The sequence below is a fragment of the Barbus barbus genome (genome assembly GCF_936440315.1).
Source record: "Barbus barbus genome assembly, chromosome: 43".
In the NCBI taxonomy this organism is placed as follows: domain Eukaryota; kingdom Metazoa; phylum Chordata; class Actinopteri; order Cypriniformes; family Cyprinidae; genus Barbus; species Barbus barbus.
This window is the reverse complement of record NC_136721.1, coordinates 7,593,039-7,608,198: the sequence shown is the minus strand read 5'-3', so window position 1 is coordinate 7,608,198 and position 15,160 is coordinate 7,593,039. Positions and strand designations below refer to the sequence as shown.

Below are 15,160 nucleotides of genomic sequence, written 5' to 3'. Positions count from 1 at the left end.
GGCAGTCTTACCCATGATTGCGGTTTTGAGTAATGAACCAGGCTGGGAGTTTTTAAAAGCCTCAGGAATCTTTTGCAGGTGTTTAGAGTTAATTAGTTGATTCAGATGATTAGGTTAATAGCTCGTTTAGAGAACCTTTTCATGATATGCTAATTATTTGAGATAGGAATTTTGGGTTTTCATGAGCTGTATGCCAAAATCATCAATATTAAAACAATAAAAGGCTTGAACTACTTCAGTTGTGTTGTAATGAATCTAAAATATATGAAAGTCTAATGTTTATCAGTACATTACAGAAAATAATGAACTTTATCACAATATGCTAATTTTTTGAAAAGGACCTGTATTTTTAGTTATTTTTGCATCATAAAGAAAATATGCACCGGTGCGAGCTTCGACCCCAGGGGGTTAAGCCATCAATCTGTTTACTAATGGTTTATTTGGTTGCATGTAAACATAGCTAGTGAAGACTATGTAACTTGACTAAGTTATTTTACATTTGATTTTTCAATTTCCATACCTGAACACCTACAAACCTGAAAAATTTAATCACAGGCCCAACAAGGCCAGCAGATCATTATCATCTGAGCAAGACAATAGGATATACAACAGCAAAACTGCAATTGCAAATTACTTCAAATGTTGTAAAACTTTCGGGGAAAATAGCTCACCTCCTCTGTCTTGCGGCGGAGAACACTGGCCTGTTTCTGGAAGTCCCTCTCCAGTTTTAGCATCTCATACTGTCGTTTACGATCCTGAAATATGCCCAAACACACTAAATTCCTAAAAATCTTATTAATAAATAAATATGAAAATAAATAAATAATTGGTCACAGACACCATCTGCAAATTTAACAAGAGAAAAATATTAAGATTAAGACGACACTGACTTTCTCTTTGAGCTGCAGGACTTCTTTATCTTTCTTTTGCTTCAACAAACGAAACTTCTCAGAGTCTTCTTTCATCTGTCTCATGAGCTGCACCCGCTGGGACTTCATAGCCTGCACAGATCAACCAGCACACCGTATGAATACAACTCTGTATTTCCACAAATTATCTATTTATTTGCAAGTGGTTTTGTTTTAAATTTATATTTATTTTGACTGATCATTTGTTTTTAAAAAAACACATTCACTTTTCTAATAAAAACATTAATATGCGTAGTGGCACTAAGATACATGTAGCTTTAATTTCAATGAAACATTGTTTATAGCCATGTTAGCTGCAAGACATATTTGCCTTGAACCTTTGTCTTATTTTGGTAACCCCCCATCCCTAATCAACAGATTAAACATATGAGGGTTTGTAAAAACAAACCTGAATCTCCTGGTTGAGTTTAGTTACATTGCGCACAGACGACTCTTTGAGCTTAAGCAGCTTAGATTGATCTTGAAGTTTCTTCTTTAACTCAGTGATATGCCCTTCCAGCTCCTGAAGTCTCTTCCTGCGTTGTTCACTCAGTCTAGAGTACAAGACAAAAGACAATGGAAACATTACACTATCATTAACATGTCATTATGTTGCAGCAGTAAACATGGCAGTTCAAGTTCAGAGAGAAACAGGCACAGATATTGAGTTACTTGGCTTGACTGGTGTCCTTCTTAGCAGACTGCAGGGCCTGGATGAGATCTTCCTTCTCTTTCTGCAGAGCGCCAACCGAAGCCTGCAGACTTTGAATATCCTCCTGGAGAAGTGAAACAAACATTTCAACACGACTTACATGGTATTCACCAATATCATCTTTAGGATTTGGTTTTCAGCCTTACCTGATATTCTGTTTGCATGGGCTCCAAATGACTATCATTCTGACACATCTTCTTGACAAAAGCCTCTTTTAGCGCCAAAACTTTATTGAGCTCAATCAGTTCCTTCGACATCTGAGCCTGTCGCAGTGCATGCTGAGCTGTGTAGGCTTCAGGAGAGTCTTTGGCTTGAGGATCAGCACTGATTTCCTAAATCGTTAAGGTTGAGTGAACAACAATCTAGTGTAAAAACTATTAAGATTCAACATCAAAAATGCGCTTACATTCTTGATCTTTGAACACTGCACACAAGTATGTTTTTTTTTATCAGTGAAGTCAGTCAGTAAAGCTCAACTACATTCACTTTTATTACATGGAAAAAAGACGGGCTGAATATTATGTGAAACAACTACTTTGAGTTCCACAGAAGAAAAAAAATAAAATAATAATAATAATAATAATAATAATAATAATACAGGTTTAGATCCACAGGAAATAATTTGTGATAACTTTATTCTACTTCTATAATATGAGAAAAAAATCTTTATATAAAAATCTTGTAACTTACATACCACTTATGAAATACATACCACTGGCGGGCTAGTCGCAGAACATCCTGTATGTACCTCCAGAGCTGAAGTATTGCCTGAAGTCATTGAATCAATGGTGGCAGCAATCCCCGCACTCTCATTCTGTTGGACATTTGATTTATTTGTCATTTAATTGAATTGCACAACTGAAATCGCTGCAAACTAATGACAATGAAATTCCAATGACCATAACGCATTCAGCGGCCTGTTCTTCGTACCTCGCAAGATATCAGATTTTGTAATCCTGATAACTGATCTCTGACTAATTTGGTTCTTCAAACAAGTTAGCAGATTTAATAAAAATATCTGTATTAAGTTGTCTGAAATTGCTCTGTGTTGACATGTTCATTGGAAAGGGCAGATATATTGATACTCGAAACAATGATCAGCAATGTGGTGATTGGCTGATGACAAGACAGCAACAATGTCATTATATAATTAAGATCAAGTAAACAGCCCAGCCAGCAAAATGACAAAAGTTCTAAAAACATGTGATCAGTTTAAGCAATTCCAAATTATTTTTCAGCATTTCCAAAAGTGGCACAGGCTTTGCATTTGCACACCATAAACGTTTCTTATGATCCATCTAAGACATAACTGACTGGTTAAATTAATTGTGCATCAAAAGCATTTTGAGTTATGAGCAGTCTGCATCTCCTGCGATGCACCCACATAATTGCTTGCCGTTCAAATAATGCACATCCCAAACAAACTATTCGCAGTGTATGACTGCAATAACATTTAGATTATTCCTTCACTAATAAATCTCTCAATGAGTAAAGCTGGCCGTGTCTATTACTATAAATTAAACTATTTTAATTATTTTCAAAATAATTAAAATATTTTCAAATTATTTTTCCTGGTTTAATAAGGTGCACTTGCAAGAAAATAGCAGTGGCTAGGACAGACATTCAGTATCAGCTTCACTTAAAAGGGTCATCGGATGCCCATTTTGCACAAATTGACATGATTCTTTACGGTCTTAAAAATCTATAGCATACTTTGGTTAAAATTTCACAATGGTAGTGTAAAAAACACATTTTTTACCCTCTGAAAATCAGCTCTGTTTTCAGCTAGCCGTTTTTTAGTCCATGTTGCTTTAAATGCTAATGAGCTCTGCTGACCCCACCCCTCTCTTCGGTGGGGTGACGAGCAGTACGGTTTACTTTAGCTGTGAAACTGACTAATACATTATTAGGAAAGGTGATTTGCAAAGATTCATAAAAACCCCTTATACACACTTGAGATGTAGAAGTAGTTGGATCACGTTAATCCTCTGCGTCTTCAGTGGCTCAGATATTGGGAGTAACTGACAATTGCTATATTCATTACTACATCCAACAACAAAGCTCCTCAATCGCTTAATCTGAGACATCTTGTCTTTCCCTACACCAGTCTCGACACAATGGCGGTCGGACTGTTTACAGTTCACTCAGGGCGGGTCTAAGGTAAGATGGTCTTGTCAATAAACTATCGTGGGAGTGGCCTCTACAGAACTACGTCATTCTGGCAGGGCTCTCAGAAGAGCCTGATTTGAGAGAGGGGATTTTAAAATAGGGATTTATTTAAAAAAACACTGGGTGGATTTTTATAATTATAGGATGGATGTGTACACACTTCCAACACACATTTATGTTCAAACAACTTGAAAAGTGAATTTTGCATCCAATGACCCCTTTAAAGTGATACAATCTAATTGCCATGACAGCAACTCTGGGATGAGCTTCGAAGAACTTAATCCTGGACCTTGCAAAAATCACAAACAATAAAATCCAAATTGATTAATCCACATATGAAGAATGAACCCCCGGGATCAAACAATAGCTCAAACAGCAGAGTATGGCACTAACGAAGTAAAGGTCATGGCTTTGATTTCCAAGGAAAGCAAGAACCAGAGGTCGCGTTAACTAAAAAAGTTTCGCCATTGACAATTTTTTTTAGCAGTGACGTGCAAATCTTAAAGCCGTCCGTCACTTTGACAGATTACACTGAAGGTGATCTATTGTAATTTATAACTGTAATTCCCACCCCTGTCCAGTTGGTGGCAAAAGCGCTCCAGTGTGGCAGCACAGCGAAGGATCATCAGCCTCCAGAACAAAAATAAAACAGTCATGAGTCTTTTGCAATGCCTTTGATTATGACACAGGCAAGTACCCAGTAGTAAAGCAAAAGTGATGATCAGTTCACGTGCGCTGCCACTTAGCTTGATCTGAGGTGTCTACAGCAATCTATCAAACCACATTAACCCTCTGGTTTCGACAAACGCGGATATGCGTTTTGTGGCAGATTTTCCTGATAAGGCAGAAATGAGATTGAATTACTCTGCCATTTTTGATCGTACAGATAAGAGCATTACACCATTAGAATATGTAAGTGGTCTACTTTTATTTGTATACACTCATAATAACTAAAGTTTGAAATAGAAGTGCCATCTCCACTCTTCAAATAAATAAATACACATTACATTCTTCATCAAATCCCAGAAATCTAAGTTCTATTACCTGCAGTTCTAGAATAAGCTTTTGAAGGCTCTGGATCACCTCCATATTCTCCTTCAGTTCCTGGTCTTCCAGGGTTTCCACCATCTTCTGTAGGTCCACCTTACACCTAAAATAGTGACAAACCTTTCATTATTGAGATTTTGTTCAGATTTCTAAACAAATCCACGAACCTCACTAATCCACATATTGAAAAAACATTGATACTTACGCTGCATGCTGCCTCAACTCTTCAAGTTTGCTTTGCAGTTTCTCATTTGTCTGCTCCATCTGAAAGAACAACCAAACAATTAAACTAATACACAAAATTAGAAGAAAAATTGTTTAACCATACATTTAAAGAAATTGGTTCTGCAAAAACAGCCAAAGCTTCTATACTGCCAAACAACATCACACCCAGAATCGACATGTCAATGGTAGGTAAATGAACAGTGATAAAACTGTATTTAGGCCTTTTTCCCTTTTTATTTTCAGCAAACCATACAGAACATTGGTCATTTTCAGCAACAAATAACATGGATAACGGATAAACTAACATTCCCTAAACACAGATGAAAATATCCAAAAAGTCTTACCATGATGATACTTTCAAACATAAGAGCCGTCTGTCCCACAGTCTCACTCAGCTCTCGGCTCAGCTTGCTGTTTTCATCTTGCAGACAGCGATTCTGCTCCAGGATGTTTGACACATTCTCTGCTGGCTCAGACCTACAAACCAAACACATCTTGATGAATTAAGCTAAATATCTTAAATGCAAAAAGTCTGGCTGTTCTTAATGGGTACATTTTTGTACCTTTTAAGCACATCCCTGTTCCCATTAAGCTCACATCATGTTTTATTAATTTCTTCATTATTTTAAACAACCTTTTTAAAGATTAAATTAAATATATATATTTGAAGGTACAAAGTCAATCACAAAAAAAAAAAAACAAAACACTAAAATCAAGCAACAAGGCATTCAATTTGATCAGTTACATATTTATAGTGAAGTGTTCAGCACATTGCAACATTTAGACTAGTCCATGTTCGGCTAAGTAGCACATATTCAAAAATCAAATAAAACAAACCAATAAAACATACCATTCATGGGGGTGAACAGAGAAACTAGCCTCATTATGAAGCCTCTTATTAAATAGATGCCAACTTGTATATGAATTTAAAGTCTGGTAGTGTATCGTCCTCAGTCGTTTAGTGTATGATTCCCAGTTTTCCTTTTTGACCATTTACAAAGTCGGTAAGTGTATGATGCCTGGTGTTTTAAAATCTGTTCACATTTTTTCACATTTCAAGTCATGTAGTGTATTCTAGCCTTTAGTCTCTTTTTTCCTGGACAGATACGACAGGTTTCTGATGGCTCCTTCTTTGAATGGATGACATGCCTCTTTCATCTTTGGGCATAAACTATAGTTATGTCTAGATTTTGTCATCTTAAAGCTGTGAAAATAAGTTAACCATTTTATAAAGATTAACTTAAGTGACAACCATCAGTTAATATTTAAAGTCTGTTCTGTTTATGAAGCAATTACATAGATGTTCAATGTACAATCAATAAACTTTTAATATCAGTACTTTTCACATTTCAAAGAATGAACAACTGAATTTATGATTTATAAAAATGTTTTTAACCACAATATTTAACTGCCACTCCCCCTCACCTGTGAAATGTTTGTGGTCACATTTTCTAATAATAACATCTTGGTCTAAATCTCAAGCAATCTTAAACTATATATCATTTGCAAGGTTTCGGACTCTAGTTTGGTGACTGTTTTTCAAAGAAATGACAGAGCAATAGATAAATAGCGATAGATTCTCCATTTGTGATATGGTGCCTAACACACTCTTATTCTATGCGTTTGTTGGATCCAAGATGGCGCCGAGCATGGCAGCCGTGTTGCGAGCTCCAAGAAAACTCTGCAGTTTTTCTTATGTTTTATTTGTTATTTTGTTGTTTCACGTGTTAGATGTTGTCAGTATAACTGTCTACGATAGACACACGCTTTTAAACATTGGTTCCTTCGTCGCGCAACGCAAACCGGACTTTGAGTTCCTGAACGCCGGCGCCTTGTTTACAGACACTGCATCAGAGCCCTTTGTCTGGGCTGCATGATCGCGACCGAGGAAACGCCGCCGGAAAAGGGGGAAGAGAGCCGGCGTCCTTGTCAGACTCAGACGCCGTCCCCTCCGACCTCCTCTCCCAACTATTTTGCTGGCTAACGTTCAGTCACTGGACAACAAACTCGGGCACGCATCTCATACCAACGGGAAACAAGAGACTGCTGCATTATTTGCCTCACAGAAACCTGGATGTCTGCAGTGGTTCCAGACTCAGCCATCGAGCTTACGGGGTTCTCCGTGCACCGCTCGGACAGAACGAAAGAGCTCACAGGGAAAAGCAGAGGTGGGGGCATCTGTTTCTTTATCAACAACTCGTGGTGTGATGAAAGGAACCTACACTCTATTAAATCCTCCTGCTCCCCTGATCTGGAATTTCATATGCTTCTGTGTCGACCATTCTGGCTACCGAGGGAATTTACAGCGATCATAATCACAGCTGTTTACATTCCCCCTCAAGCCAACACAGACCAGGCACTCAAGGAACTGCATGGGAATATAAGCGAGCAGGAAACCGCATACCCAGACGCGGCGTTTATTGTTACGGGGGACTTCAACAAAGCCAACTTCAGAACAATAGCTCCAAAATACTTTCAACACATCACCATCAACACGCGTGGTGATCGTGTACTTGACCACTGCTACTCTCCATTCCGGGACGCCTACAAATCGCTCCCCCGCCCACCTTTCGGCAAATCGGATCACACTTCCGTTCTGCTCCTGCCTGCTTATAGGCAGAAACTGAAACGAGAAGCACCCGCCCTCAGGACAATTCAATGCTGGTCGGACCAATCAGATGCTATACTACAGGACTGTTTTGATCACGTGGACTGGGACATGTTCCGGGCAGCGTCTGATGACGACATAGAGGCGTACTCAGATACTGTAACGTGTTTCATCAGGAAGTGTGTAGAGCAGGGGTTCTCAAAGTCTACATTCAAAGGTCCAAATCTGAATTTTCATCAGTGTCAAAGGTCCGGAACAATTGGTTATTACAAAACGTGTTTTTAATACACATACATAACATATAACAAATAAACACTCATTTAAAAAAAAAAGGTTCCCTTTGCATTCAAAATACTTTAATAACAAGTGCAAAAGTGGCAAAACAATTAATTTAAGTGTCAGCAGTAGAAGTCGACCTATAATGTTTTTTCTCTGGCCAATGCCGATATTTAGAAATCAGGGCAGCCTATGGCCGATATATGATGCTGATTTTTTTGGGCCGATTTTCTCTTTTTTTCCCTTTATATCAAAAGAGAGTTTGCGTAAATGGTTATTGCAGGGCACAAGATAGTAATAGTAGTAGTAGTAGCCTAATTCATAGTAATAATACATGGCTCAAAACTTAAGCACCTTCTCAAAACAGTTCTGAAGCATGCTTTTTTGTTTATGTTTGCTGACAGACACCAGTGTTTCCCGCAGACTAGCAAATGCAAGTTGAAACGCGCAGTGCTCAGTTTATTCAACGAAGTATAAGCCTTTTGGAAAATCTATTTGTAGCGGTCAGTTTTGATATTGTGACAAGCAGTCACAAATAAATGTATACACTGGGCACTGCTATAAGACAAATTGCCATAATATAAGTGATAGCAAAACAAAACAAAAAAAGTTAAATATTAGCGGTGAAATGTCCCCCGATTACATCAAACGTCATACGCTCACTGGATGTCATGATGACAACAAATGTCATGAAGGAAAAGTTTCAATATCTCGCCTGCAATTTCGGACCTTCTCCAAAAGACATAAAAAAATAAGAATAAATAAACAAATGATTTACAAGTTTAACGTGCGTTTATCAAAGTAGGAAATATAATTAGTGTTCTTGAAATATGAAATAGAAGCGGGTCCGGATTGAATTCCCTCCGGGTCCGGATCGGAGTCCGGACTTTGAGAAGCACTGGTGTAGAGGATGTAGTACCGACAAAAAAATCCGCATCTACCCCAACCAAAAACCGTGGATTAACAGCGATGTTTAGAGCAGCCTTGTCAGCGCAAACATCTGCCTTTAAATCCGGAAACTCTGACGATCACAAACAAGCCAGTTACGATATCAGGAAAATCAAAGCTGCAAAACGACAATATAAAAACAAAGTTGAAGAACAATTCAAAACCAACAACGCAAGAAGCATGTGGCAGGGTATCAATAACATCACAGATTTCAGAGGGAATAAACCAGCTACTGTGAACATTGCCGCCTCTGTACCGGACGAACTTAATCACTTTTATGCTCGTTTCGAGGCTCACAACACCGCCCACACAGAGCGCGCTCCCGCGGCTGTAGCAGAAGAGGCGAGCGCACTTTCCTTTTCTGTCGCAGATGTAACCCGATCCTTCCGACGGGTGAACATCCGCAAGGCTGTGGGTCCCGATGGCATCCCAGGCCGTGTGCTCCGAGCATGCGCATTCCAACTGGCCGGGGTTTTCACAGACATTTTTAACCTTTCCCTCTCTCTGTCCGTGGTTCCCGCATGCTTCAAAAAATCCACCATTGTGCCCATACCAAAGAAAAATAAAAATCACATGCTTGAATGACTGGAGGCCCATTGCTCTGACACCCATCTTCAGCAAGAGCTTTGAGAAACTCATCAGAGACTACATCTGCTCTGTGCTGCCTGACTCACTGGATCCCCTACAATTTGCATATCGCAGAAACCGTTCCACAGACGATGCTATTGCCTTCACCCTGCACACTGCTCTCTCCCACCTGAAAAATAAGAACACCTATGTGAGAATGCTGTTTGTGGACTACAGCTCAGCATTCAATACCATAGTGCCTGCCACACTGGTTGAGAAGCTCCAGACTCTGGGACTAAACGGATCTCTGTGCAGCTGGATCCTGGACTTCCTGACAGGCAGATGTCAGGTGGTCAGAATGGGCAACAACACTTCATCCCCGCTGACCCTCAACACTGGTGCTCCTCAGGGCTGCGTCCTCAGCCCACTCCTGTACTCCCTGTACACACATGACTGTACAGCAACACACAGCTCCAACGTCATCGTCAAATTTGCTGACGACACAACGGTGATAGGCCTGATCACTGACAACGATGAGACGGCCTACAGAGAGGAGAGGAGAACCCTGACTAAATGGTGTCAAGAGAACCACCTCTCACTCAACATCGATAAGACCAAGGAGCTGGTGGTGGATTTCAGGAGACAGAGCAGAGAACACACACCCATCACCATCGACATGACACCTGTGGAGCGAGTAAACAGCTTCAAATTCCTCGGTGTTCACATCACTGAGGATCTCACATGGTCCGCTCACACAGATGCAGTGCTGAAGAAGACACACCAACGCCTCTTCTTCCTGAGACGGCTGAGGAAGTTTGGAATGAGCCCCAGCATCCTCAGATCATTCTACACCTGCACTGTGGAGAGCATCCTGACAGGCTGCATCACCGCCTGGTTTGGAAACAGCACTGCTGGCAACCGCAAAGCTCTGCAAAGGGTCGTGCGAACTGCCCGCCACATTGTTGGAGGTGAGCTTCCCTCCCTCCAGGACATCTACACCAGGCGGTGTATAAAGAAAGCCCGGAGGATCATCAATGACTCAAGCCACCCGTCCCACAGACTGCTCTCTCTGCTGCCCTCAGGAAGACGTCTCCGCAGCATCCGATCCCGCACTAGCCGACTGAGGGATAGCTTTTCCTCAGGCTATCAGGCTAATGAACAGTCAAAACTAATACACCCTACAGCATACTCCCACTTTACAGTATACCACGCACTGCACTTTAATTCCATACAGTTCAAACTGGACTACCAGTACACTACTGCACAAATACAACAATCTTTTTGCCAGCACTGGATACCATCCAATGCACATCCATGACATTTGCACATCCGGTTTATATATAATCTGCTGCATCTTCGCATATTACTGTGTGTATATAACGTAGAATGTGTACTACATACTGTGTATAATGTGTATCGGTAACTGTATGTCTGTCTAATAGTACACCGTGTGTACTGAGTATATGTATGTGTATATTACACATTGTCATCTGTATAAGTCTGTACATATGTATGGTAATGTCTATATGTAAATTGTTTCTGCACTGTCTGGAGTACGCTCTCAAGAATTTCACTCACGAAGGCACATGTGCTGTGGTGATGTGACAATAAAAGTGATTTGATTTGATTTGTTTTTGTGTGTTTTAGAGATTGAACTCAAATCAAATATTAAAGTTACTGACCAAACTATTTCTGAATAGGATGTCTACTACATAAATATTTAGAAAATTATGGAAATATATGGTTCAGAACATTCAAACAATAAATGGAAATCAAGAGTCCCTGTATATCTAGTGGAAAGGTTTGGTTCTGCATCCACAAAATCGTACTGAAAAGTAAATTCTTTGAGATATCAACCTAAAATTTGGCACAAAACTTGTTCAGATGATTGACGTTGATTTTCTTGAAGATTTGGTGGAAAAAGTGTTTTGTAAAATTGCTATTTTGTATAAAATATAAAAAAAATATATACAGTGCCTTGTGAAAGTATTCACACCCTTTAATTTTTTTTTCACGTTTTATGTTGCTGCCTTGTTAAACTGCTTCAAATTACTCCCCATGAAAACACACTTAGAATTTGCAAAAAAGCACCTAAAGGACCCTCAGACTGTGAGAAATAATATTATCTGGTCTGATGAACCTCAATTCCAAGCATCATGTATGAAGGAAAGCAGACACTGCTCATTCACAGGCGGAATACCATCCCAAAAGTACAATTCTGTTTTTGCTTTGTCAATATGGTGTATGGAATGTAGAGTAATGTAGAAAAAAACAAAAATTTAAAAGCAGTTAACATAAGGCAGCAACATAAAACGCGAAAAAAACTAAGGGGTATGAATACTTCCCAAGGCACTGTATATTTTTATATTTTACATTTTCATAAATTTAAACTTGTATAACTTCTTATAATTTTACTTTTATAACTGCTTTTTACTTCTACGATAATCTGTGATGTTTCACCTTTCAAAAGATACAAATCTTAAATTAAAAGGCTAAACGGTTTTGTTTTCACAAACAGTGAAATTAAAAAGTTGTTAAACTGATCAAGACACTGACACTAGGAGGCACTTCAGGACTAGAGTTGAGGAGCTCTGACAAAGGAATTTGTTGTCATTTTGTCTCTGTAAGTTGCTTTTGAATGGCAGCCTATGCAGGTCAAATTAACCCGTTAACATCCCAAATGTATAAAAATTTCTGTATGTACATTTCACAACACATCAGTTGTGTGTATGCATGTTCATGACCCTAAATGAGAATAACAAAATTTCAAGAAAAACAATGAGTTATATTTCAGATAGATTGAAAATATAAAGGATCATATTTAAATATTTTTCTGCATTGAAATAAGTGGGAAAAACACCTTTGTAGCTTCATAAGATTGTAAAAAATAAAATAAAATCTAACCAATAAATGTTATTTTGGGTCTGTAGAGTTGCCTTAGAACATTAAAATAGGCGGGTCAAATTGACCCGGGAACAGTACGAACATAACTATAGACTGTTTCATCGGGCGCACACGCCTGGCAGGAGTCGGAAATGTAACGCCCCTTTCCATAATTGCGAGCTTTAGCTTTCAAAATAAAAGTAAAAAGACAGTTAATAGTGTCCTTAGTTTTACCATCAGTTCAAGCCCGAGAGGGAAACAGTCACGTGACAGACACAGTGATGAAGCTCGTATGTGTTTGCCGTACACAAGCCGCAGCTGTGTGACCGTGTCTCCCTCTCTCACACACGCGAGCACACACACACGACGCGCAAAACTACGCATTTGAGCAAATACTTAAACTAATAAAACACAGTCGCTGATTCAGAAGCGCCAGAACGCCTTTTTCGTTCTTTGCGTGAACATTTGCATATTTGCGTTACGCAAATATTTCCACATCGTGACGTAGACATGTGGGGGCGTGTTTGAATGAGCCATTTTAGGAGGGCGTGGCAGTGTCTTAAGTACTAAATCGTAAAAATAAAAAAATTAAGTACAGTGTCTTGGCACTGGTTTTGAGACTTTAGTCTTTGCAACTTCAGGGAACTTATCTATGCACAAACAGCTTGTAACACTCCAAAGAGAAAGGAAAACTTGAAATCACATCATATGACCCCTTTAAAGTGATGAGTAGTGAAGTTGGGCTCAGGTTGTTGTGCTGTGGGATGTGTTTCCCTTACATTTATTTATTTGTGGCGACCCGCCACGATATCAAAACTGACCGATTTTCCAAAAGGCTTCGTTGAATAAACAAGCACGTAATGCACGTTTAAAAATCAAAACGAGGCGCGGTGTTTTTTTTAAATCACTGTATTTCTGAAAGAACACTGTCTTTAAAAAATGTTCAATGTCATTTTCATTTAATCTTGCATGTTATATGCCTGATAAAGCAGCATTTGTAAGCTCAGCACTGCTTTGTGTCCAGCCCAACAGCCGTTACCGCTAGTTCTCCCGCTTTAAAGGGATCCCTGGGTATTAAGACTTGTATGGCTTAATATAACGTAAATGATGTCTCTTACTGAAATATGTAGTAGAAAACCAATCAAAGATTTAAGTTATTTAAAAAAAAAAAAAAAAATCACATCGTTTTATACATATTTTGAACTATGGGGGGGCGCCATTATTCTGATGAGGTAAAATGGTTGCACTCGGTGAGCTACTAGCGTTACCTGTTGCTATTTTTACCACAACACATCTCGAAATAGACAACTCGGAAAATAAAATACTGATATGATGACCACAGCTACTGAAAGTGCTTACAGGTGGCAATGGATATAAGTATAGGTTTAAACCAAATGCTGTACCATCGATTTTTCCCCACAAGGAGTCTAAACACCCCGGATATTGAGGGAAACTCCTCTAGCAGCGGCGAGTCATGATTAGCGTCGGCATGTTTACATCTTAACAGATGGCATCTAGCGTTTCTTGTCTCAGTCGTTTGTAAGCTCTTTCAGTAGCTGTGGTCTACTAAGCCTCAAAAGGCATCAGGGCTAAAGTGGAGAGAAAAAAGTAGGGATGCACCGATACCACTTTTTCCAGTACTCGCCCGATACCGATACTTAAATTTTTGGTACTTGCCGATACCGAGTACCGATACTTTTATTGTATTTGTAAATTTTTTAAATATTGGGTAAAGAAAACAAATGAGTATGTAAAATGTTAGTTCATTAACTTCATTTATCAAATAGATACTGTCAAACCAAAATTTATTCAGACACCTTCAACATTTCTCACATTTTATTCGCTATAGTTTAGAAAATGCTAATAAAATATTACAAGAACTCCAAGTTAAACTGTGTCACAACAAATTTAGCTTGATAATACCTTTCTTTCTATCAATCAATCAAAATTATTCAGACAGCTGTTGGTATGACAATATTTACACAACTATCAATACTTTGTCGGCCCACCCTTAGCCTTAATGGCAGCCTGTAGTCTCCTGGGCATGCTGTCAAGCAGGTTCATGAAAGCCTGAATTAAAAAAAACTTCCATTATTTGGTCTGAATCATTTTTGGTCTCATTTTTGCATCAATTTTACTGGTAGTCCACTGTATGAAGAATTTTTGGGTATAATTTGCCACAGTTTACTTTATTTTGCTATCCTCAGTTACTTAAATTAACTATAGTGTCCTGCACCACAAAAAAAATAAAAAAAATTATATCTGGTCTCTGAATAATTTTTGGTTTGACTGTATATCCTTCGGTTATTTTTCACACTTAATTATGCCCATTAAAATGTAATTTACAAATTTTTGTTACTTTCACTGTTAATTTTTTATTTATTTATTTGCTCTATGGTACATCATCTTAAATGGCATTAGAGCTGCTCCATTGCAGCGGCTCAGTGCTGTAACCACGCTTTTTGCTGTAATTATGCAGGGAACCACTGGTTATAAATCAATCATTTTCAGATATAGAATTTTTTTTTTTTCATCTGAAACATGCTGCGATTTAGATTTCAAAGCCATATAATTGCAGTAACACGCATGAAGCAAGGAAAACACGCACAGCACGCGCACTTATGTGTACCGGAGCAGATGACAGGGACAATTACAGAACAGCCTAGCGCATTTCACACAGGCTGATAGTTTCACTTGTTTTTCACTCGTGTTCAATGCTTAAGGTTAAAAATAAATGATGTTTAAAGTGAATGAATGCCCCTATATGTTGTCATATATTTACGATTTAGTTTTAATTCAAATGATGCGTGCTGAGCG

At 38.8% G+C, this 15,160-nt stretch overlaps 1 protein-coding gene across 1 annotated transcript in view; it reads right to left on the bottom strand.

Moving 5' to 3' along the window:
- Window positions 1–15,160, bottom strand: part of LOC306862117 (chromosome-associated kinesin KIF4-like) — a 121,234-nt gene that overhangs the window by 58,398 nt on the left and 47,676 nt on the right. Inside the window, exons 11-19 of the mRNA XM_079404759.1 lie at window positions 5,406–5,538; window positions 5,042–5,100; window positions 4,834–4,939; window positions 2,333–2,434; window positions 1,767–1,952; window positions 1,581–1,684; window positions 1,318–1,462; window positions 891–1,001; window positions 672–755 (exon numbers count right to left, since the gene is read on the bottom strand). Of these exons, the coding sequence (XP_079260885.1) occupies window positions 672–755; window positions 891–1,001; window positions 1,318–1,462; window positions 1,581–1,684; window positions 1,767–1,952; window positions 2,333–2,434; window positions 4,834–4,939; window positions 5,042–5,100; window positions 5,406–5,538 (1,030 nt within the window). The remainder of the gene's footprint in view (window positions 1–671; window positions 756–890; window positions 1,002–1,317; window positions 1,463–1,580; window positions 1,685–1,766; window positions 1,953–2,332; window positions 2,435–4,833; window positions 4,940–5,041; window positions 5,101–5,405; window positions 5,539–15,160) is intronic.